The sequence below is a fragment of the Amblyomma mixtum genome, chromosome 8 (assembly GCF_055824585.1).
Source record: "Amblyomma mixtum isolate Tamu chromosome 8, ASM5582458v1, whole genome shotgun sequence".
Taxonomy (NCBI): Eukaryota; Metazoa; Arthropoda; class Arachnida; order Ixodida; family Ixodidae; genus Amblyomma; species Amblyomma mixtum.
This window is the reverse complement of record NC_143019.1, coordinates 100392582-100417985: the sequence shown is the minus strand read 5'-3', so window position 1 is coordinate 100417985 and position 25404 is coordinate 100392582. Positions and strand designations below refer to the sequence as shown.

General features: G+C 45.2%; 1 protein-coding gene across 1 annotated transcript; it reads left to right on the top strand.

Moving 5' to 3' along the window:
* The first annotated feature begins 3906 nt into the window (after positions 1 to 3906).
* Positions 3907 to 22446, top strand: LOC149333730 (lysosomal Pro-X carboxypeptidase-like). The gene is made up of 9 exons (XM_089557787.1): positions 3907 to 4002; positions 4879 to 5019; positions 7510 to 7611; positions 8379 to 8560; positions 11291 to 11448; positions 13559 to 13761; positions 15223 to 15375; positions 19642 to 19829; positions 22260 to 22446. Exons 1-9 carry the CDS (start codon positions 3907 to 3909, stop codon positions 22444 to 22446), a joined length of 1410 nt encoding a protein of 469 aa, XP_089413913.1.
* The last annotated feature ends 2958 nt before the right edge of the window (positions 22447 to 25404 follow it).

Genomic DNA, 25404 nt, shown 5'->3' with positions numbered 1-25404 from the left:
AATATTCGTTCACTTCATGGTTGAAAGTTTCGGAACGGCTTGAGGGCTATCAGTGGAGTATTTTTAGGGCGAGCTTGGTGCGCCTCTGAAGCGAAAAAAGACACGAGCTCACCGCGCAGAGCTTAGCAGCAAACTGGGTTTCATGTACAAAACAAGCGGGCGCAGCAGAGAGCGAGAGAAAGGGAGAGGAATATAGCGGAGTGCAAACCTGCGGACGAACTGCCTGGAAAAACCAGGTTTTTCTTTTCCCCGACCTGGCGGGACAGCGCAAGAGCAGCTGCATGCACACCTGTGCCGGAAGCGTTTAGACGCCTGCTGCTACCCTTCTACCACCCTTATTCGTAGTAAAGCAAAAGATTCCGACATTCCCTACCAGTACAAGAACATTGTCTGCCCGAGTGGAAACCAGACATGGAGAAGGGGGCTTGACGCCTTCTTTTAACAGCCCTGCAGGACATTAATTTTCACAAAATTCTGTGAAAGTTTGTAAAGAAAAGAAACAAAAAAATCAGCGCCGCGCGGACGCCTCTCGCCGGCGCGCGTCGTAAAACGGAGGAGACGGAAACACCGCTGAGCGACTGGCCGTGTGTGCGTGGTTGCCCCTTCCACCACCGCTCGACCGATGCGGCCCGGGGGGATTGCCGTCGATTGTTCAAGACTGTCCGAGTCGTTTCTACGCGATGTCGACGGAGAGGGCGTAGCCTTGCGTGCAATAAAAGATGCCCCCTCCCCCCGCCCCCGCCTCTTCAGTCGCGCGCGCGAGCCACTCTGTAAGCGTGACGGTGCAACCACCGCCGACATTTCGGCCTGCCGGAGCAACGTGGCCGTCGCGTCTTACCGGCAGCTGATTTCGTTCACTCAAACCAGGATTGAGAGCAGCACAATCGTGGCGCGCGAATGCGCTAGTCACGTAATTTTTTTTTTGTTTCGCGGGCTTTCTTTGGAGCTCGGAAAAAAAGGATACACGTGAGACTTTCTTTATAGCAAATACATTAAATGGGGGTTTCTGAAGGTGCTCTACAACTTTGCTATTCACATTTGGTGTCTAAAGTCAATATTTACGCATTTAGGAAAATTATCTTAATTGCTAATTAGTAAATTGCAAAACGAAAAATTGCCTGTGGTGCGCAAGCAGGTTCTTAGGTGTATGTGAGTGGTTTCCCTAGCCTACCTCAAATATTTTATCTTTTAACCATTGGCTAAACTTAGCCTGGACACCCTGAATAGAAGAACAATATGCATAACGTCGTCTGAAGTTGGGGTGCACGTCATACTGTGTCACGTCATACGTCTTGCTGTGCACGTCATACGGCCAAATGATGACGTCACTCTATTTTTGCCATCGCAATGATTTCTGTACTATCTCTGAGTGCACAAACACACGGAGCACACACGCCAGCGCCTTTTGTCCTAGTGGGACTGGTAATGCTTCCGCGTTATTAAAGGTGAGAAGTACGCAAACTAGCAGAAAGCGATTTAGGGTAAGGAAGAGGAGCTTCCAACTGCGTAGGCTTAATCCGATTGTGGCAAATCTCATGTCGTCTTTCAAGTCAAGGGTGGTTGTATTCTCTGAAAGCCATAGCAGTGGGAATGTTTATTCGTAGCCTGTGGTAATTTGCACTTTGATTGCTTCGCAGTGCGCAAACATGTTTTGCAGCGACCATGGCAGGGAATGCGAACGCGGAGTTCAAGAACGATAAGTAGCGGCAGTGTGCTGAGGCAATGAAAACAGGCCACAAGATGCATACAGCCAAGTGCAAGTGCTTGGTTTAAAAACAAATGCTTCAGTGACCCATCATTTGAAGTTTTGCGACCAAGACTTCGAAGGCCATGAAGTACCGGGAAGGTTTGTAGTGAGGTTGAGGTGGCTCCGGCAGCATTTCGGAGTCAAAATTATGCGTACGCCTGCCAAACAGGAGGACGACCGGCCTTTAAGGATTGTGCAGTTCATCTCCCCATGTGTTAGTAATTAGGCGCGTTAAGATGCCTCGTGGCTAGACTGGATTCTTTGCGCAGAAGAGCTGAAGAGACTCTCGACTGGCGGTATGTTTTGCTGCATTGTAGTCTCGGGACGTAGCCGACGTGGCCGAAGCTGAAATTCCAGCTGAAAGGCGTCGTTCACGTCCTAAATCACTAGTACTTGATCGGCTCTCTACGGCCGAGAAGCGGTAAAGACGTGTTGCCAGCACGAAGATTCAGAGCGGACTGACATCACTTAGAAAAGATCTGAGCGCAGGAGAAAGGAAGACAGGGGTTTGGAAGCGTGCCCCCCCCCCCGCGGGCCAGAAATGCCGGGTACAGTCTTTGTCAAAAGTAACAAGGCTGCAAGGTTTGCTTCTAACTTAAATAGTGGAAGCCCTTGTGGCTTTCCTAAAGATCAAAACGTGTTGGAAGGTAAGAAGACCCCCATTCCTTACCTGTAACGACCATTTGAGCATCTGGGAAGCTGTAAGGGTTCCACTGTATGAGCTAGAAGCAAACCATGCAGCCTGGTTACTTTTGACCAAGACTACATCGCTTTCCCCGAATTTGCAGAATCGTTAAAGAAGCACGGGTACGAACTTCCGGCACCGGAAGCGGATGCGCACCCTCTACATTCAAATTGCTTTAAAGAGAGGCAAAAACTAGTAACACCGGGTATACTCTTTTAGTCATTCAGGTTGGCGACCGGACTGCTCTCAGCTGTGGCATGGCATTAAACCAGTGTCTATAGCGCCGGAAGTGTTTCGTTCTGCAGTGTTTACTTGCATCCGTGCTTCCAGGACGTGGACAACATGGCAATTTTGCTTCTCACCATCGATCTTCATCGGGAATATATCCAGCCAATCCACTAACCTCCCCTTCCCAGTATATGTGTACAAGCGCGCTTTCAAAGCCATCGTCTCAGGAAGAGGTGATTGATTTTCGTGACAAAAGAGCCCCTTCCTGTTTCTAGTAAAGTCTGGAATAGGAAATTGTTGGTTTGTGGAAATCGCCCTTTCGTCGACTGTAGTTGACTCTGAGTAACCGACGCTGACGTCGCCGCACTTGTGGTGACCCAGCGGCTGCTACGGCTAGAGTAGGTGCGAATGCAAGCGGCTGTAAATAAAAGGCGTAGATAAAACACAACGATGATCCTGTCACCTCATTTTGAGGAAGGGAGCGTGAAGGTCGGTTGTGCAGCTAGCTAGAGTGCATAAGTTTTGGCAGACGCTAGCGCCGCCACTTCAATTTTGTGAACGGAATTCCTGGAAGACACCGTTAACAAGGAGGTACGTTTTTCACTGCGTGCAGAGTTGAAAAGCTATCTATTCTGTAGTACAAAGCAGGAACGCATTGTATCAGCGAGATGTCTGCGTTTTAATAAAGCATCTGTTGTTTAAAAAAAGAGCTCCCAGTAGGGAATGAAAGGAAACAAGAAAGGTTGCCACCAATGTTTAATACACTATCTGTAGAATCTGCTAGGGCAGGTTTATTCTTTATTGTAGTCAGTTAAATTCCGTTCTAAACTGTTTAATTTGCGTGTCGTGGTGCCATAATTATCCTTGGCGATGCTAACTATATAATGCTCATCCAGTACATTTCGTCTTTAAAAAAGTCGGCAGTAAGGCATTGATGCTGTGAATGCGTACGTCTCGTTACCAGACCCCATTTCGTTTGAAGAATTTTGATATTACTTCTTAGGCTACATTAAGTAACGTGTAACACACCTTTTTGTTCTTTTGTGAGCTGCGACTGCAAGAAAAATCAAGCTTTGTTAGTTAGCATGTAAACTTCAAAACTACAGTTTCTTTTTAAACAAACTTTGTACCAGTGAAAGAAAATTAGTTGTAGTTAGTTTCTTCAGAATTCTGGCATCAAGTGATCTGGACAAGATCGTATAAGAACCGTTCGAATTTCTCTGCAGGCATCATGATGACGGTGAATATGGCGATCACATGTTTGTTCCTTCTTCTCGTGCGAATTGAAGCAGCGATATCTCCCGACACCATCTCTTACACAATGCACGATTTCAGCACACGGGTTAGTTCACTTCTTTATTTTTTTTTTGTTTCGAAGTACGTGCATTTTGAAATACTTTAAAAAGGTATAGCGAACCAGTGCAGGAAGTAAACATGCAAAACTGACTCGTCCCATGCAAGTCTAAAAAACGAAGCTTTTAAGCTTTTGTTCACTTCGGCTGACGAATCCTTTGAGAATAAAAGGCAGGAGGATTTTACGATGTTTTCACTGAGGGCATTGTGGATGCCTTGTGGCGAGAAATTTGCCACTCAATTTTAGAAACAAGCTTATCAGTTGCGTCAGATGTGTTATCGTAACAGCAGATGTGATGTTGACCCTTTTGCTTTAGTAATTTGTGGGCTTCATTTCACTTCAGCAATATATGAGATATTTGCTCCTGTGCTGTGTCTACCATTACTGATCTTCTAGTAAGATTCCCTGAGTCTAGAGCTAAAATTGACTTTCATTATTGCTCATGTTTTGAGAAGCTATCAAAAGCTTTTCATTCCTCATAGTGAAAATTACTCCGTAGAAAAGGAAAATATGCTTCGCAGTAACATTGACGCTTCAAGCGCAGAAGCTGACTTTGAGCATGCAGGGTCTTCACTTCATATTCGCCTGTTCCTACGCATTCCGGTACACAATCGCATTTAACGGGCAGCCTTGGCTATTTAAACTATGACCATAAGTATTTTCAATTCGTGATAATTATGATTCCTTCTTCTCTTGAGTGCTCCCCCTAATCTAGGGCCTCTACACTAGCCTATAACAAAGAGTGCCACTCATCATTCCCTGCGTTCTGACATGAATGCAAGCCTATTCGCCTACAGTGAGCACGCCTGCTTTCTTCCTTAATTTAGAAATAACGGGGTTGATATTGTTTCGTTGTTGTTCTAGATTGACCACTTCAATTATCGCAACAACGCTACATACCAAATGCGGTACGCAGTGTCCGACGCTTATTGGAGCCCCAACAAAGGCCCGATCTTTTTCTATACCGGAAACGAACAACCGGTGGAGGCCTTCGTACTCAACACGGTACAGCAACACCTGTAGTACTCTCATGCAGCTAGCAGGTTTGACCGTGCAGATTCATCACGAAGGCCAACTACCTAGCAAAACGCTCACGCGACGGGAATTTTTATCCTCGTTCCCACGTAGCATGTTGACGCGTAGGTAGTGGGGAGAGTTGTGGGCGAAAAGCTGGGTGCGACGCCTGTCTGTCTCACTTTCAAATAATCCTGCAAGTTCTAAGGGGCTCCATTGAGTACAGATGAATGCAAACGACACCATCAGAGAGTGACCGAATATCACATTTCTTCTGCACTTTTGAATCGTGCCTGCCAACAACACGGAATGGAAAAAGGTGCCAGCTTTTAGGAAGTGATTTGCTTCGTCTTCAATCATTACATGAACCAGCGAAAAAATCGGGACGGACTTGTTTATTCCACCAAAAAAAATCCAACTTTACCATAGGGGTGCCGTCAGAAACCCACCGCTTGTTGTTAAGGAGAACTTGGCGCAGGGACGGTGATCTATGCCATATAGAAGAAAACCCAGATCACAAAACTGGAAGAAAAAAAGGAGCAACACACACAACGTTGTGTGTGTCGCTTGTTTTGTTCGTACCGTTTTGTGCGCTACTTTTTGTTGAATATGGTTCCCCACCGACTAGCCCAGTTCACCATTCTTAAACAGTGAGCTATGTCTGTGCGTTGTATTGTGCGCGGTGAAGCTTTACATCTCGCCTTGTGACCGCAGAAGTGACGAGGCAAGCGCACAGGAAAGTGGTTTGCTATGAACCGACTTTTCGTTTAACTATGACGCTATTAGGCAACTATTTTCTTCTTCAAACTGCACGTTCTAGCATCAGCCGCAGTAGAATGTCAACTGAAATTCCACATTTTCAAACTTCCAGCTTCATATCTCGTCACGTTGGAGCAGCCAGTTACGCAGGTCCACCCTTAATAGAAAGCTCATTAACTGTTTAGCAGACACGTCATATAAAACGGGGCTAAATTGATCGCTTCCACTCGAGCTATCGCTAAGCTACTTGGGGAGTTGCAAATGCAGGAAACCTGGACCAGCTCTTTTAGTTCTCATGGGTGCCACCACGTACTGATAGAGCAACCTAAATGAACGCGGGAATATCGAAGGTTCGGTAAATTGTCGTTGATTATCTATGGCCATCAGAAATAGAAGCGGTGAGTTCAACACGCATTTCATAGCTCATATTTTTTAGCCAGGAGAAAATTCGGTCGTGGTATTCATTATGTTCACACAGATTCTTTCAGGACAATTTAGTTTCCTCAAAATTGCGACTTTAAGGTAATTAACGTGCAGAAATGTATATTTACAAAAGGGGATTGAGATGTACACAGCAAGAAAGAGCCAAGTAGCCATACATTAAGCGCCAGCGCACGAATACTTTTTGTCTTGCCCGTCAGCCACACACCAGCACCATACTTCATCTTCTTTGTCCAAGGATACAGACGCCGCTAAATGCCTATGTCCAGGAAAGCTGGGTATTCATCAATCCCATTTATTCTGGCTAAGTATTGGTTCCATTTAATTTAGAGTTATTAACACTACTTATATCACGATTGTCGATTCGTTTTTGCTTGAAACCGGCTCCTAGCTTCATATAACTGCGCTACTCATCTCTGCTTTATCGGGGACGAGAATAAAGTAGTCTAGCTAAATTGAATCAAAAAATTGGCTTGGGACTCGTGGGCTGAAATTTCACTTCCAAATGATTGTTTACGACAAAATCTGTTTTTTCTTAGCGACATAGCAAGGCTGAATGTTCTTAAGCTGTATTACGGCACTGAAGTAGATTCTTTTTCATGTACGCTATTGCACGAATATACTCAAATGATTTTTTTTCCTGTGGTTATCTGATTTTTTACTATTGACACGCGATGCTTAACCAGGAACCGTCAAGACTTTTACATTCTAGTAAGCCGCTAGAAGATGGCAGCTCTTGCGCAAGCGTGTCCCGCTTGCCCGTTTCTCTGCCCCATCCTTCGGCTAGATTCCATTACGCCGGCCTAACGACTCGCCCTTTAGGCTGTTATTTTCCTGGGGACCTTTTGTATACTGGGCGTTTCAAAACTTATGTTTTCGCAATCTCTTCTGGGGTATAATGAACTGTAAAATCAAAGCAGGACAGTGACTCTACACGTACTAGGCATACATCGTTCCAAAAAAAAAATAGGAAAGCGATAACCTTATGGCAAAAAGTTATTGTTATTGTTTTTTGGAACTGAACACTCATGCCGCAAAGTTTTGTTGTTCATTGATTTCTTATGAAAACTTTTAGCAATAGCTGCAGCCACGAATAAGCTATGTCATATCTTTAAAAAACCTCACTCTAGGTTTCTCAGTGCTGAACCGCGTGGCACCACCGCCACCCACACTTAAAGCGGTTATTGTAGCATGAATCCATGTAGCCGGGTCTACACTTGGCATCAGAATTGATACATTGAATGGAAAAAGGTTTATAGCCTGCAAACTATATTTCTGAAGGGCCTGATGTGGGAATGGGCACCAGAATTTCAAGCTCTGCTAGTGTTTGGCGAACACCGCTACTACGGGCAGTCACTACCTTTCGGGGACGAGTCCTTCAAGGTAAGTAGCTAAATTTTTCATCGTGATGTATGGAAATGAGAGGCAAAGCACCATTACGGGAAGTTTGTAGGCGTGGTCATCCTATTGACTTGACAGTATTGTTGTTTCAGCTACTTAGTGTGATAACATGCCAGCAGAGATGCCGCAACAAACCCAGTGAGCTGCAGATGTCCAGACGAAGTGAGAGAGTTGCCTTGTCTCTCGTTTTCTCAGAACCAGGAGAAGCTCTTAGACTTTGCTTTCTTTGTTTCGCGTTGCACCGCTTGCTGGCACAACGCACTCACCAGAAGCTGCGTACGTGCACACTTAAGACAAAAGTAAACGTGTAGTTACACTCCGCCGTATTTATACTCGGTTACAAGGGGATATCACGGCAGCTGAAGCGGGGCCTTCTGAAGTCCAGCGGTGCTTGATCGCTGATGTGTTCGCCGACTTTAGGACTGCTCCGGTCGCTGACGGCACCGGGTGGAGCTATCTAAACTGCCTTCAATGTGCATGCGAATGAATTATAGCGGAAGCCGTTTTAACAGAATTCATTAAGTGTTTGAACGTGATACTTGCGCAAGGGTTATCTAATGAGGGTGAAACCTATACAGTGGCTCACTAATGCGAGTGCGCAGCGTCTCAGACGAGGCTTTGAACTGCTATTTGGGTGTATACTGATGTAGCTACGATTCCGGTAATGCAAAAAAAAATCATATCAATTTGCTCAACCACTGATGATATTTCGTAATCCTCAGAGAAACATGCGTGTCTTTTTATAACAGGGGCCAGAGTACTTGGGTTTTCTGACGTCCGAGCAAGCCTTGGCCGACTACGCCGACTTGATTCTGTGGCTGAAGGCGAACTTACCTGGTGCCAATAGAAGCAAAGTAGTTGCATTTGGAGGATCGTACGGTGGCCTCTTGAGCACATTTCTACGAATGAAATACCCTCACGTTGTTGACGCGTACGTGGCAGTGTTTCGCTACTGGTCTTATCTTTCGATAAATGGCAGCAACGCATGGAGATGAAGGGCCAAATGAAGATATCCCACATTTTTCTCAGTCAGATTGTGCTACTAACACATAGAAGAAGGCTTTTCTGTTCTGCGTTCTCATTTAACTACGATAAAGTTGGGGAACTAAGGGGAAACGATATTGTATACTTCATGCACAAAATCTAAACTTAGTTATATCAGCGCGATTGTGATACTTGGTAAGCTAGACAAAAAGTCATTGCTATGCTGCTACACGGACGCTCAGTGGATGGCGTGCGTAGTTTTCAAGCTGTCCCTGGGCAACTTTTTGGGCCCGCCTCCTGCATCCTGACGTTTGTGCCGACGAAAGCAAAGCAATTACAACACAGGGATTGGCCAGTATAAACGGTTCCCGACAGGCTGGCAACTTTTTCATATCGCACCGGCTGGGGGCGCCGCTGACGAACGTACCAGCATTACTCGCCACCTCACCGATACCGGTCACAAAAATGCGGCCCTTCTAAGCTGTACATCTGTTTTATTCTTTCTTGCGGCCATAATTATTGGCTAAGGGGTGTCGAGAGCTCGGCTGTCACTATCCGCTAAAATTAAGCACTTTAAGTAATTTCCTACGGCAACGCTCACCTCTAATTCCAGAGCCAACTTGTGGCATTGCTGTTTTGTGCTAAACCTGCAAATAGTCACTAAAATCAAAAACAAAAGATGGGGTATTCAACGTGCTGCTCACTAAGGAATAAATCATTGGCGTAAGCATTTTGCGTACTATTCGTGTGTAATTTTATTGCTTTAAATTGCTCTTAACGTTTTTAGCATATATCTTGAGCCAGGCCCACACCTTCCCACGTCACGGCATGGGGGACGACTGTACCACTGATTATTCTTCAAAACAATCAATCATATAAAGCCGAAAGAAACTAGGCTTGCACGAATAAAATAATATAGTTTTTTTTGTTCACCTGGCGTCTCCGTCATCCGCGACCAGTGGGTAGTTGGTGTGCTCTCTGCCCAATCTTATACGAACCAGCAGGCCAAAATCTCTCGGGTCTTATGCCACGCGAAATTCAGGGCCAGCTTTAAAGAAATTTTTTTTTATCCTCGTAATGAGGTAAAAGTAACTCACAGCGCCGCGCTTACATGCGCAGTTACAGAATACACTTTTTTTAATTTTCCGTACATTTCCTTCCATCAATTACAACTTCCATTTTTCGTTCTTCATAACTTAGTCATTCTTCTGTTGACGCGTTTCGGAGCAGCCGCCGCAGATCATCATCATCATCATCAGCCTGACTACGCCCACTGCAGGGCAAAGCCCTCTCCCATGTCTCTCCAATTAACCCCGTCCTTTGAGGGTTGCTGCCACTGTATCCCCGCAAACTTCTTAATCTCATCCGCCCACCTAACTTTCTGCCGTCCCCTGCTACGTTTGCCTTCTTTTGGAACCCACTGCGTTACCCTTAAGGACCACCGGTTATCTTGCCTTCGCATTACATGCCCTGCCCAAGCCCATTTCTTCCTCCTGATTTCGACTAGGATGTCATTAACCCGCGTTTGTTCCCTCACCCACTCCGCCCTCTTCCGATCTCTTAATGGTACACCTATCATTTTCCTTTCCATAGCTCGCTGCGTTGTTCTTAACTTAATCTGAGCCGCCGCAGATAGGTGATGACAATTTGCACCGTTTTCCCCGTACTCCCCTTCTCACACGGCAACAGCCGTCCAAATCGTTCCCATGGTTCGCATATTTTAGTTACGCATTCCTCCAATCTTGTTATGGTGTTCTTCAGCGGATACCCCGCTCCTCTGCATTTGCAATGCCGTCCTCCATGCTAACGCTCCTCCCCGTTTCCTGCAGTTACTATTCTCCCGTTACACCGAATACTACTCGGTTAAGCTTGTTGATCGCGCTTTTAACTGCTGTCGCTGCAAAACGAAAATGAGACGAACAAAGGGAACATTTGTACCGAACTTCTAAACATACAAGCGGTATTTTCGAGAGATTACAATCAGATTTTTACATGGTTTTTTGTTTTTCTGGAGGACTGTAAACATGACTCTGGCATAAAAAAAATCAACAGCAGCGCCTTTTAGCTAAAACCTCGCCAGTGAAAGAAAAAGCAAAGAAGAAGATATGGAATGAAAAAGTAAGGGCACAAGCGAAGTAAAAACCGGCATAACTCACAGGAGGCGGCAATTTGCAGCTAGAACGGGCCGAAAATTCTCTGGGCTCATTTCTAACAAAATTTTAAAACCACCTTTTTATTGGTTTTCTTGTTGGCTCTTGTACATATTCATAATACAGCTCATGAAAAGGTCATTTCCATGGTTACAAATGCCCATTGTAGGTTCTGCGGCTCTAGACAATTAAATAACTCTTTGTTCTTAACCTTGACTAGCCATCTTCCTTTCATGCGGAGACATTCCGGACTATCCTAACAGTTTACTTTGGTGTTGGTGAGACTTAATAAACTCATGACACATATTGTGATTAGCTCATTATACCTATGAACGGAGGCTTGATAGAATGCACAGGATATTTTCGCGCAAAAGAATTGCAAATAACAGTTTCGAACGCTGAAATTTCTAGAAAACCTGACGAAGTCAGTGACAAAAAAAAAAAGAGGAAACTCTCTTTCTGGATGTGCAGCTGAGATCAGTTCAATACTGAAGCGCTCACTAAAACAATCCACCTCTTTCTTCCAGCGCCCTTGCGAGTAGCGCACCTTTCAAGATGTTTCCCAGCCTCACGACCTGTGAAACTTACTTCTCCGCGATCACCGCTGCCTTCGAGAAATCGTCTCCAGGGTGCCCGGATATAATTTCCAGTAGTTGGGCCATTCTCGATAAATACGGATCAACACGTGAGTAGCTTTACCTCTTAAATTACTTTATTTATGCACCCGACACTGAGCAGCTGACGACTATTAATTTCCTTATTTCCTGGGTAGTCTCCACAGGGGGGGGGGGGGGAGAGGGTGTGAGCTTTGCTGAGGAAGAAGCAAGGTGAGAGTGAACATAAAAATATTGCGCGAATGAAATTGGCCGTCAAGAAAGGAAGTGAGGAGAAATGACCACGGCTAAAAAGTCGCTATAGAGATAGGGGGCGCTGGCTACGGGAATAATCGCCACACTCCATGGCAATGATCCACGTCAAAATCGCTGCCCCGCAAGTGGTCCAGCAGCGAAGTGCTGACGAGCGGGGAGTCCGCAGCGTAGGTGGGGCAGCGATTGTCACGTGGTACGTCGCTACAGAGTGTCACGACTTGACGGACGTCGCTATGCGCTTCGCGTAGGCAGGAGAAATAGAGAAATTCATGTGCAAATCGACCAAAAGCTTATTTTAAATTGATCGCTTAATGCGCCCTCACTTCACACTGAAGAAAACCAGGATGGAAATGCGCGTTATCATTTCTCACCTCCAGCGCAATGGCCGCTTGTTGAGCTGGCAGGAGGGGCAGGGCGTTCCACTGCTTATACGGGCATTTTGTAGATCAGACATCCGTCAGACGAAAGTCCTCGATTCGCGGAAATGTAGACAAGATATCGGAGGCTAAGGTGCAGCCCGCTTGTTCCCACGGGTTTCCTTTACACATGACGCTGACGCAGAATTTTCGAGTGAAGCCCTTCATTCCCACTTCAATGCAGGCTTCATCCAGGAACCTTCTTTCCTATTAATGCTCGCCAGCAGACCCATTAAAGGCGAGAAATTGTAGCCGATATGAAAAACGTGTAGCTTTGATATGTTTAAGTATTAGCTGCTTTGAGGTCTGTCCTCAGTTTTGCGCCCCCAATGTCGTCCACCACACAGACCACGTGCTTGAGAAGCCTACCTTGATAGCGTGGGAAAAAGGTGAAGCCCAAGTAGGGCCACGGCGCGTTTATACTTTCCCAGAGCACCATATGGGACGGCTCGCCCGGCGAACATGGCAGCCTGCAAAGGCATTGCGGAGCCATAGTTTATGAAAATGCGGACGGTGGTATGAATTGAACGAATGTCGGAAAAACTCTCCACTCTAATACCACAACTAACACTGAAATATTCGGGTTACAAGCCGTAAGCAGGAAGTGAGTTTTACGTTTTAATCGCAATCACCTTTTTCAAAAAACAAAAATGTGGCCCTTTAGATGTGAAAAGTGAAAACCACCGTTAACTGTGCTGCGCATCACGTGGACTCACTGGAGCAGTAGCAGATGGGAAGAGGGGAAAACATTAATTGCAAACAGTGAGGAAGATAGCGGATACTTCAAAGACGTGCACTGCCTTCTTCGGAAAGACGGCCTTGGTTCCGAGCCAACACGAGCGCTCCTGAAATAACTGCGTGCTGTTGCGTCTTTTTTTTTGCAAGTAAAAGTTTGTTTTTCGATTGTAACATTGTTCTGGTTGTGTTTTCGGTTTTGTGTTTCGGTTTTTCGGTTCTGTTTTGTGTTTCAAAACGCAACAGATATATTTGCTTGTCCCTGTGCTATCATCAGCCCGTTGCTCTTGTTGCCGGTTGTGTTACAGGTATATAGTGTGGCAGAGTAGCTAAATGTTGAACGTGGGCATTCTCCATTTCTTTTATGGACGAAATTAGAGAACAATTGGAGTGAAAAACTTGTACGGTATTGCCTCAAAACTCCGACTCCGCTCCATTTCTCTAGAAAAGTTGACAGTGCGAGACTTAAATAATGCCCGAACCCCTCCTGCAGGAAGGATGCTTCCTCTTTTCAGCGCTTGAGTTATTCCGCCAGGAAAAAAAAAAAAAAACTCCCTCAGGCGGCTAGAATTTTGTAGGATCAACGAAGTGTTCTCTTGGGACTCTTCGAACTACCGTCTGCTTACCTGCGGGGCATAAAGCGAAATTCCGCGCCAACACTTCCAACCAAGGATTCATTGAAGATTAAATGGCTAAACAGTTAAGGAGGCTAAGTTTCGTGCATTGCACCTTATCTTCACAGCCAATATGTTTTTGCACTTGCATCACACCGCAGCGGACGGCTGTAAGACCCTTGCGGATACCTTCCGCACTTGCCAGACGCTGGACCCGAGCAACTACACAAATTTCCGTGACTGGGTTCGGGACAGGTACACCTACATGGCAGTCGTCAACTACCCTTACAGCAGTGAACTGATTGGACTGTTACCAGCGAACCCCGTCCAGGTATCTGTAAACTTCAGCACAGCACCTCCTTCGGTAGGTGTTTCTGTAGGTGGTCGATAGGCATTCCTTTCAAGGACACGGTTCCCCCAGCAAATGTTTAGGATGTCTGAAAGTATAAAATGAGCAGAAGAGCGCTTTAGAGGCGAAGCGAAGGCGTCAGTCACCTATAAAAAATCTCCGGCGCACAAGAGACGGCTTAACTTCTGATTGAAATGTTGACGTCGCATGCTACAGTCATTCAGCTGCAGTCTCAATCTGTACAGTATCGCCAAGCTTTTGATAGAATTCGCGTTCAGGAATCGCAGCCTAGCTGTCAGCATTCTTTTTTTTTCAACAATCTGCATGTTTGGAGAAACTCCACTATGCCGAATGGTCTGTTTTTCAGTTCCGTAGCTGGGCATTCACCAAACACCAGACGTTCTAAACCTCAGCAGGGTTGTGAACAGCTTCAGCTTCAACCAAAAGGACATAGGTAGCTTCACAGCAACCACAAGTGCCCAGCTATACGACTGACAGTACGACCCTGTGGCCGGAGAATTTAAGCCAGCCCCGTGCATACACTAAAGAAAGGAGGCCGAAAAGACGCGATGACGGGCAAATGCCTTGCTGTTTAGGAGAGGCATAAGCTTTTAAACATGAAACTAAAACAAATAGATCAGAATAACAGAGCTTACTCAACGCTTAATTTCAAAACATTAGGCGCTTACTAAACCTTAAACATAATGCTTGACCCAGTAATAAACTCAATCCTTAGATACTGAGCCCCTATTGAACGTTAAACCCCACAAAACCAAAACATTAGTAGTAGAATTCACAACTTCGAGAAGTACTTAAATAAAAGGTAACACCGGAAACAGCTGTTCAAGAAAAGAAAACTACATTGCGCAGTCAGCAGCGCTTACAACACATCGCAGGATATTAAGCATGAAAGAACACCACACATGACGTCCTAGGGCAGTAAACAAACCGCAAGAATATTCCGCCACCTATTCACTGTGACCCTCCCAGAAGACGAGTTCCTGCGGCGGTGGAGCACCCGCTTCATCGCCGCCAGCGGGGGCCGCGTGACGGTGCGGCTCCTGCCGTATTGAGTGTGTGGTGCGCGGTGTCAGTGCGCGTTCATCGTATTCAGTGAGCGTGCTTCCCCGCGATGCCTGGACATTATGGACCCTTTGAACATTTTGTGCTGTGAATGATTTTGTGTGAACGGCGGCAGCAGTCGCCGTCGTGTTCTTGTTTCATAGCTTTTTTGTACCGAGCGACACTAGTCGCTGCCTTGGTGTTTTTGTCTTTGTGAGGGACTATGGTCCCTTTGTATGAATAATCAGTCCAATAAACTTCTCTGCAAGACCTATTCACTTCTTGCAATAACAAACTGTGATACAGCTGATATGAACCAAGACCAGCCTAGTCCTGCGTTTAGACTTCTATCTTTCCGTTGCTACTTCCTCCTATTTGTTTTTCTGATTCTAATCATTAAATCTTATCCCCCAGGTTGCGTGCAGTCTCCTTCGTAACGGATCCGACAGCAGCGACTATTCAGTGATTAGCGCTGTGGCTGAAGCCATGCACGTTTTCAACTATTCTGGAGCCAGAATTTGTAACGACGTTCACAAGGCCTTCAATTTGGAAGCCTGGAGATTTCAGGTTAGTTTCAGCATTCTTGGGTAGTTATAACGAGAAGCGATTAGAAAGTTCTGTTTCTTTTATTCGGAACGCCTAGCGTGACATAGGCAACAGAACGTTGGGAAGCAAATGCCCAATCAAAGATGCAACGGTTACATTTTCTTCGGCCGTTCTTTTTAGCATGTGTCAAATACGCCGTCATGACCGCTCAGCAGGCGGCGTCAAGGCCAGTCGGCCAGCGCCCACAACAAAAATCTAACCGTAACCGTACCTTCCTTCCGTTGCCTACGTGCGAGTATTTATTGTTTTGAAATGAAGCTCCTTCTCAAATGGCCTTCCAGAACAGGCACATTGACGCTTTTCAAGCTGTCGTTGAAGTTGCCCTTTTTTTCTTCTTTACGAAGGAAGAGTCGTGGCTAATAATTTTGAAAACTACTTGGCAAAAGATCTGAACTATTTTAGATTACTTGCACCACAAGTCGAAGAAGGGGGTCAAAGAGCATTTCACAACATTACTAAATAAATTAGTCGATGTCGTACACATACAAAGTAAAACACCTGGGCAGCAAAATGCAGTACTTAGCCTTCAAAATTAATTAAATAAGAAATTCACTGGTCCCATATGTACATCATGAAAGAATTACGAACATGCGATGCGGTAACCCGCCTCGGTGGCTCAATAATTAGGGCGCTCGGCCACTGATCCGGAGCTCCAAGTTTCGAACCCGGTAGCGGCGGCCTGGTTTCGATGAAGGCGAAACACAAAGGCGACCGTGTGCTATGCGATGTCACCACACGTTAGAAATCAGCAGGCAGTTGAAATTATTCTTGAGCCCTCCACTACGCCCGCAACCGATCGCAACCAACTAGCCCGGCAACGATCGCAACCAACTAGCCCGGCATATGGTGTTATTCTACTACGCCGATGGTAGTTACAACTTTATTGACACAAAATGGTAGGTATTGGTTGGGTCTGGGGTGAGTCCAGGGTGTCCTCCAGTCGGAGGCGACCTCTTGAGCTCGCGTGATGAGGGCCAGTTGGGTTGCTTTTCTTAAACTGGCCAAGAGCTTGTCCCTTCCCTCCGCTGAGGGAGCTGGCATGAGCGTCGTCAGAAGGTGTTTGCTAGGGGATTCCCATAAAATATTGTCTTGGGGAGCGCTGCGGCCACTCCGGCATCTCTCTGTTTCTTCACTGCCACCTTCCTCCTTTTACTTACCTGGCGGTGCGGGTGGCCACTGAGACGTGAGAAAGTCAGTGCTCCATTTACCGTCCTCAGAAAATCTCATAATTTAAGCGAGTAAAACGTCACAACTAATTGCGAACTCACATTGCATAGAACTCAAATACATATGGACAGAAAATAGCGTCCGTGCAAAAGGAATTGGCAAAGAGAAAAATCTTCTCGGAGCAGTCCTCAATTACAGGCTCTCACTTAAAGGCAATGTGAAAAGTTTCTCAGTTTTATTTGTTTAGCAGAGCGGGAGCATTGTAACATAAGGGTGCTCCTATGCAGTACGCTCTCAATGTTGAGGTGAATGAAACTCTGCTTTGTCTTGCCTCACGGGATTCAGCCTTTTCTTAATGTTGTGAGAGCAGAATGAAGAGATTATGAGGGTTTATTAAGTGGCATACATAATGACAGAAGTCAACAGTCACCGAAACCAAGGAGCCGAGGGGATATCTTCTTTAAGTTCTCGTTTTTCATCAGTGCAAGAATAACAAAAAGGAGGAGAGAAACGAACCACATGCCGCCGGTGGGATCCGAACCCGCGACCTCTGAATGTCGCTTCCGATGCTCTACTAACTGAGCTACGGTGACGGCTACCCAATGTTTTGCTTAGAAGCATGCTAAAATACCGCCCAAACGTGAGAATATTTTTTTTATTTTATAAACTTTTTTTCACAAGAGCAATGAATTTAACATTGTCCCAGCACTGCAACACTTTTTTTGTGAAGCAAGAACCGCGTATCATTATTTGTTTAACTTGCCCCGCACACTATAGTACGACATTAAAGATATTCAATATTGAGTCCAAAGTTAAGCATGACGGTGTACGCCACTGCCGACGTCATCAGGAAACCGCGGCCAGTGCCCATAACACTAAAAGATTTGAGGACGAAAGGAAACGTTAGGGAAATTCGCTCCGTGCAGCACGAGAGAAAAAAAAAGCTCCTCAGTAAGTACAAACACTATTGTTAACGAATGTTCTTAAGTTATAAAAGGGGTGAAAAAGCTGCACAAAAGACTGAAACAAATAACTGTGGAATGCACTATTTAAAGTTATTTACTTCTTAATCCTTATCCTCACTATGAATGGAAGCGAAATCCACTTGAAAAGAAAAGTAGGAAATGAAATCAGACACCTTAACAGAGCACTTAACGTCCAATACACGACGGAAACATCTTCGTAGCACACTAAAAAGGACCGTCCATTCTCAGTAATATCCAAAGGTGGAGCGCTCACATGCCCCATTTAGGCTAGCAGTGTCTGCAGCGCCAATGCCCTTACGTTTCTGTAGAAGAAATTTGAAGAGAGAGATAATTGTTTATTATGACAAAATTTTTTCTACCAGGGTCGGACTTCCATGTAAAAATCCCAGCGCTTCCTGTGATCTCCTGCGCCTGGCAAGACCAATAGAGGGCTCTGGTCGGGAAAGTTGCGGGACAGCCGCTGCTCCTACATGGGTATTGCTCGGTGGAGGATGTGCGATTGATTACTCCTCCCATATTACCTGACAGTTTTTTTTTTTTTTTGGGGGGGGGGGGGAGGGGGGGTTCGGTGCCGGGCCTCTGCAAAAGCTACAATACGGAGATGTGTAGGTTAAAAAAACTCCATGCCTGAATTCGGGCGAGGGAAGCTGCTGATAATATGTACAGTACGTTCCACTGTTAAAAGGACCATGCGCTCGCATTACCTCCGCGCTTCGCGGAGCCCTGCTGCCTAGATGCGGCTAGAATGGGCAGGATCAGAGGCATGAGCTGAAAGACCAGCCGCCATGTTTACTGGGCATGCGCCTTTTGCCATCAGTTCCCGAAAGTCCTCGGCAGGAGCGCTTCGCGCAGCGCGGAGGCCACGCAGTCTCATGTTCCCTTTAGCAGTGGACCGTACTGTACTGGTACCTATCGAAAGAGTGTGCCTTGAGGCGGGAGAGATTGGGAGTAAATGCGGCAGTAATCTCGGCGTAGTGCGTCAGGAAATTGTTTTATTGATATCAAACTTAAGAGTGCGACATTGCATTGTAGGTTTAGAAGTTCTTCTCTACGCTGAGGTCTGTGTAAGCGTCGCAACCATAGGTTTGCGTTTAAAAAAAATCTATTTTTGTCATTATGCTTTTCTCACTTTTGTGATTGACGCTGTTCTTATGGGGCGTCTATTCTAATTTTCTTTGTGACCACATAAAATGCTTCCTATACACTCCCAACATTCCTCCTTTGGTCTAGATGTCTGTCAGTAGAACTTTCTGTTGCATGCGTACATTAAGTAAATGTTATTTTATAGACAAAACGCAGAGAATCAAACACACGAAAACAAATCAGTGGAAACACGTTTGCTCTGTATGCGTCGCTGGGAGGGTATTTAGGAGTAAATAGACGTTTTTAATGAAAGCTTCTTGAATGAGGTTAGTGGTCCCAAATAAATGAATGGTTCCATTCCCCAATTGTGCACATCAGTGAAACACTCGCGCTTTATGATTCGACGGCTACCAGCAGTTGCCTCGCGTAAGAAAAGAATATATGTAGCCCTTTATAATGCGCAATATGAAAGACCCCTAAATTTGTTCTTGCTAGCAGTCGTTTTGGTGCGCCCCTCTGTTATCTTGAAGAGCCAATGACGTATTCCAAAGTTATATTCCTTGAGCGGCGGGTGAACATAGGTTGCTGTCACATCGTGTCTGGTATACAATTTGCACGTGTTGAGGAGGAAATCAACGAGCATAATTTACTTTAGGAAATAATCTCACTTCCATATTTTTCCTACTACAATGCGGAGATCTTACAGCTTTATGAAGCGACAGCAAAGAAAGCGCCTACGATCTCAAAGCAAACGCATAACACGGAATGCTGAGTATGCAACTGCATTCGCAAAAAAAAAATATTTGTAGAAGTCATAGAAACATTTTTCTAGAAACTCAAGAGATTTTGCGAGAGTTTTCATGCAAAATGACATTCATTATTAGAATTCTAACTTTTTCCTACATATTTCGTCTTCACAAGACCGAAGGCTTTTTTTTTCAAAATGTCTTACGTTAAAGCACGTTTATTGCGATGTAATTCTTCGCCGCAGGGTTGCACCGAACTTGTCCAGCCAGTCTGCGGTGATGGTGTGCACGACATGTTTTACCCGGTGGAGTGGGACCCGCTAGACGTTTCCGCGAGCTGCAGAGAAAGGTTTGGTGTGACGCCAGATTTCAACAAGATGGTGCAGACCTACCCTACACCAAATCTTCAAACAGCGTCCAAAATTTTCTTCAGGTTTGTTGAATAAGTATTCAGAGAACTATGCCTATATGTATTTTGACTTGCAGCTGATCTCGGGTAAAGAAGCCAGTTACGATTCGTCTCAATAATCAGTGCTCGTAGCCCAAATGCAACGCCACAATTCCAAGTCAGCAGGAAGTGTCGCATCCACCTGGACAAATTTGGGGCAGGAAAGGAAAAAAGAAGCCGGGTCGTATAGAGACTCCAATGAGGCACCCATACGGTGAGCGTAGGCGCGCAGTGAACAGTACGTCATTGACATCTAACTCGCTCTGTGTCTGAAATGAAGGTCGTAATGTAATTTCACAAAGCAAGTGGTCCATGCCTTCCGTCTAAATTTATAGAGCAGCTTGTACACGTTGTAAATTCTTTTTTAAATTGTTTTTAAAAGGTTGACTTTCAGATAACGGCTAAAAGTTGAAAGCGACATGCGCACAAGCCCAAATTAGGTTACGAAATACGCATTACTGTAGGGTTGCATGTCAGTAGAGGAATGAATGAATATTTTTACAGTCCATGGTCTTGCGACTGTCGCCGTGCGGTGTGGTGTCGACGCTAGCAGCAAAGCACCATTGCACATCTAGCACAGCGGCTGTGATAAGCTGCCTGATATGGCTTTTCTATAGGGCTCAGCTTTCAATGGCTTGCTTGTGAGTTGAGCGCCAGAGTGGCTGTAACCGGTCCCGTGACCGACCCGAGCATATCCCTCGCGCTACCGTTGCAGACAAGGCCCGTGTTTACTCAAGATCACATGACCAGGCTATCCCGTGTCCATCAAGTGAACGCTGATCATCGCACGCTCAATGGGCAACCTTCATTGTCAGATCGCAGATCGTATACGCCATCAATCGCTTCAAACGCGTATTGGACGCTCTCTGTGAGTTTCTCTTGTAGTTTGAAGTAGATAAAAAGACAGGCATTTTGTCATTGATGCCTTATTCGAAATATGGTTACTCTAGTAAGTATTCACAGTCGTAAACACACCGTCCGAACACGAGTGCAGCGCCACTGCTCCCGAAACCTTCCTGTGAATGTCGTTCTGTGCGTATCTAGTATATGTAGGTAGCGACAGCATGAAGCACTTGACTGCTTAAAGGAGTATATAGCGAAATATACGCTTCGTTAAAGGAAACGTTTTTATTTGACTCGATGTCAAACTGATCATTTTCAATAGTGATTTGTCTTCGCCAGTGTTTCCCCTTTTATATGGGTTGGACACAAGAGGTGAGCGAGGAACAGATAGAGTAGAGAAACAAACAGATAAAGGTAAAAAACAAATACCTACACGTAAAATAAATACATAAACATAAATAGCAAAAAGCAGAAAATGGGAATGGGAGACGTATGAAAAAATGTTCTGCGCACTCTACACTTTTTTTACAAGTAAACTATACTGCACCTTGAAGTACAGTGCCAGTCATAGGTATATTAAAATGTACACTGAAGAAAAAACAAGTAATTTCATCGACATCTTAGGAGGCAGCCGAGAATAAAGTCAAAACTAAATTAAGAGCGCGAATTAAGAAGTTGCCTATAAAATCTCGCGCTATAGGCGCACTTGATAGGCAGAAAAAAAAATTGTTCTTCAATATCCCCTTCGATAAAGTGACTGATCATGGTGCGTACGCACATGGAAGACTGATTTTGTGTGAGGCCTCAAACTCAGTATATTATTAGTCTCCATTACTATGCAGCGGGAGGCCAATTAGTTAAAGGTAACAAAAAAAGGACTAGTCTTGGCTGGCCCCTACAGTGCGGGCGGCAGTTCATCTTTGAACCCTAGGGCGTACGGAGCGTATTCTTAGGGATGCCGCATGTTGGACAGGATGTTGCAGAGGGTGAGGTGGGAAGGTGAGGTACAACAAAGTTTGAGATTAGAGTGGCCACCTATTGCGTATTAGATGATGTCTCGAAGGTTAACGGAAGCGAGGTGTTTGTTCAGCAGCGGACGTCACTGAGATGATGAGGACGATTATGATGATGAAGATTCAGAGCGTTCACTGGGTGGTGGTGGTGGTGGTGTGACATTTTTTATTAACAGCCTTTATGCGTTCAATAGGTCCTGGGCCAAGGTGACAAGGCCGTGTTGCAGGTTCAGGTGCCGGGAGGAAGCCAGATGGGCCACGGTGGGGGTGGCGGGAAAGGATCGGCGGGGGACTGAAAGGCTACGTGGCACTGTGTAAGGCAGTGTTCTATGTCTGCATATCTGTGTGGACTGTTTAGGCACTGAGGTGTGGAAGTGTACCGGTACAGATAAAGTTTGGCTGGTGTACGTAGGAGATTCAACTGTATTCGGCGAAGAATGCGAGCTTCACGGATCGATAAGATGGGTTTAGTACTGTAAATATGCGACAGAAAAGCAACTTTTTGTCCCAACCAACGAAAGGTATCTTTCTGTTCTGGATTTTCCTTCTTTCCCACCAGCAATGGTGACTTGGACCCATGGACTGCATATGGCGTGACAGCAGCCCCCACAAAACAGACCGAATATCGGCTCATCATGGGCGCCGCCCACCATGCCGATCTGCAGTTCGCCCGGCAGGGCGAGCCACCGTCTTTCGCCTCTGCCAGGGAAGCCGAAAAGAAAGCAATCAAGAAGTGGATATCGTAGTGTGTTTGGGAGTCCATTCTACGCCGCACCTGTGACGCAGAAAACTCTATGGCCCAAGCGCTGCACACTGCATGAAATAAAAAGCGATTCAAACTTCATTCATTTTACACGAGTAACCAAGTGAGGAACCCAATCGAAGCAACTTGTCTGTCGCACAACCACGTGTCAAGAACACTGATAAAGGTGAAGCTAATAAAAAACGAACCCAGGCTATTTTATTTTGTAGGAAAAGCTAGGCGGCGGCCCTAGCCCACGGCTGATCTCTGGCGGAGAGCCACATATAGATATTGGCATATATAGTAAAAAGGTAGACTTCAGCGAGCTTTTTCCGACCACTTTTTCTTCCTAAGAAAATTTACCTTTTGCTTTTCGTAGAATTGCTGATTGATAATTTTTTTTACGTTACGCCATTTCCGCTGTCTCAGTTTGTGAAGACTGAGTCTTTTTATCTCAGGGTGCGGTCTGTCAATAATCTTAAAACGTCCCCTCTAATCCTTCGGAAAATCTAGCAGGCTGTGGAACATTATGCTACATTCCGGCCTTCCCTATTTTCCGCTTTGTGATCAGAATTCCTGTTAGACTGTCACAGTTTCTCTGAATGACAGATTCTTCAGGAATCTCTTAAGAATTGCCAGTAGGTTTTCTTTTCACCAGCCTTACACACGCAGCAATGTGCAGCACATGGAGGACTTTCAGATTTATTTTTGCAGTCAAGGGTCCAAGCACTTCACTGCATTGTTAAGTCTGTTCTTTAAACGGACACTCAGTATACATGTCCTGAGTGTTCTGTGGTGTCGACTTCTTTCCTTCTTGTGCTGTCCTTTTGCGCTAAAGCCAATTCCATTAACACTTTGAAGTTGGCTTGTATCGATAGATTACTGCGTTCAATTCACATATGATCAACAGTAACCAACAATGTAAGCCAGAAAATAAGAAAAAGCAGGTTACTTGTGTCCCCACCGTCCGATATCGCAGGTAAACACTTTTGAGGCGACAATCCCATTACTTGAAAAAAGTCGCAGTCGCAGGAACCTTTTCGATGAAAACGACGCGCTTTCTAATCGAGTGGCGGGAAATTCGTCTGCGAGCGATTCTGTCCACAATAAATGGTGTTTTACATATACGTTGATGTTTTACACATACATATACGTTTACATATGAAAGTGAATCGGTTTTTAAGCATGACGAAAATTGACAGAAGCGGTAGCAATTTGCGTGCCGCTCACGTCCCGCGCATCGAGTACGAATGGCTACCTCATCTCAGGCGTCTCTGAACGCTCGCCGGGGTATTGCGCTGCAACCGCGGCTTTAACCGCTTCACTAGCAAATAAATGTAGCCGATGAAGCCTTGCTTCAGTCTAGGAGAGCGCATTTATTAATGTCCGAATAACGCGTGCATTAATCGTGGGGAACCCAGAAAAGCTCCAAAATCAGCATAAAGAGAACTGATAATGCTTGAGTTGTGCCTCAAAGAACAATACCCCAGAACAAACACACAGGAGCTATGTGTTAAGAAATACATTTTAGACCTCCGATTAATCACAGCTTCTGAGTACGTTCGGTGGCTTTGTATTCTCCCGCCGGCTCGTTACTGAGCGGATTCTGTTCCATCTACCGAGTGGCGCGCAAACTACTTTGAGCACACGCCATGCGCTCGACAGATGGCAGCGTTAACGTGCGTTCCAGTGAATTTAAGAACATTAGGAAATAATTCAAGGCATCGCAAAGCTCTTCCACGCATCACACTATGGCTAAACTATGCTTCCTACAGACGTAAAGTCTATTGATCCTGAAAGTAACGACGCTCTGCTTCAAGTCTATTTTTTCATCCTCGATTCTTTTTGCCCACTTGCTGCGCGCTGAGCACACGACACGCTTTAAAGGTCAGGCGCTCTTGCGCGCCATACGCATTAGCTGGTGCCAGTCAGCACGCTGGCGTTAGCACTAATTTACCGCTGCTATACAGAAAACAACCCAACGGAGGCGATTTAATGCATTGTTCACACAGTCGGGCACTTCTGGAATCTTTCGTTACGGAGAGTAATGTTGCTAAATAGAACTGAAGGCGTGTACGAGGAGCGCCACCGACGCTGAACGCACACGTCATATCCCAAGTTGGATTTAATGTTTGAAAACGTTTTTACGCTACGTACACCGAGTTAAATAGAATAGCCCAACATTTTTATGTAAATTATAAGTTCCTTAATTTATTTCTGCACGTACCTAAACATAATTCTTTTTAGACTGAAGTCGTCAATTATTACTCATCTACTGTGCATGATCTCTGGCTGTTTTTTGGTTTACATACAGGTAACCCTCGCGACAATCTTTTTTCAAGATTTGAGTTTACTAATAAAGTTACCATGCTGTGTTAATGGCTGGGTACTGGTCCAACAAATTTTGCCGCGTTAGCTTCAAGGCTTACTTTCTAAAGATTTTTTAGTTTAGTCATGAAATAGTGCACCATTTAAGATGTGCTGCACAATTAAGAATTTTTTTCCTAGACTTCAGGAATTTCATTTCTGCTTGTACTAAGTTAGTGGTCTTCCTCTTTCTATACGAAACCAAGAAAGAGGGGAGAACTCTTGTGGCACACAGAGTGGTTTAGCCCTCTAAGGTTTCGCTTGAAAATTCTTGCTGATTGGTGATCACGCGTAAATGAATTGATATGAAGCTTTTTAAGCGTTTCCGAGGAGTTTTAATGGCCGATCTGTTGGAGGCATTCTAAGCGCTTGAGTTCTGCGCGTTGATTGGCTCAAATTGTAAAGAATTGTTTCGAGAAAAGAGTTTTAGGGGATGCAGTGCGCTGGTAGCACGCGCTTAAAGGTTGAATTTCGCGCTTTAAGACTCTCTAGAGGTAAGAAGTGAACAATATTTCGTCATTTAGGAGACCTCATTACACGCGGCGCTCATTGCTGTTTGTAGAGAAAGTGGCTCGTCCACACGACTGCCGCGATC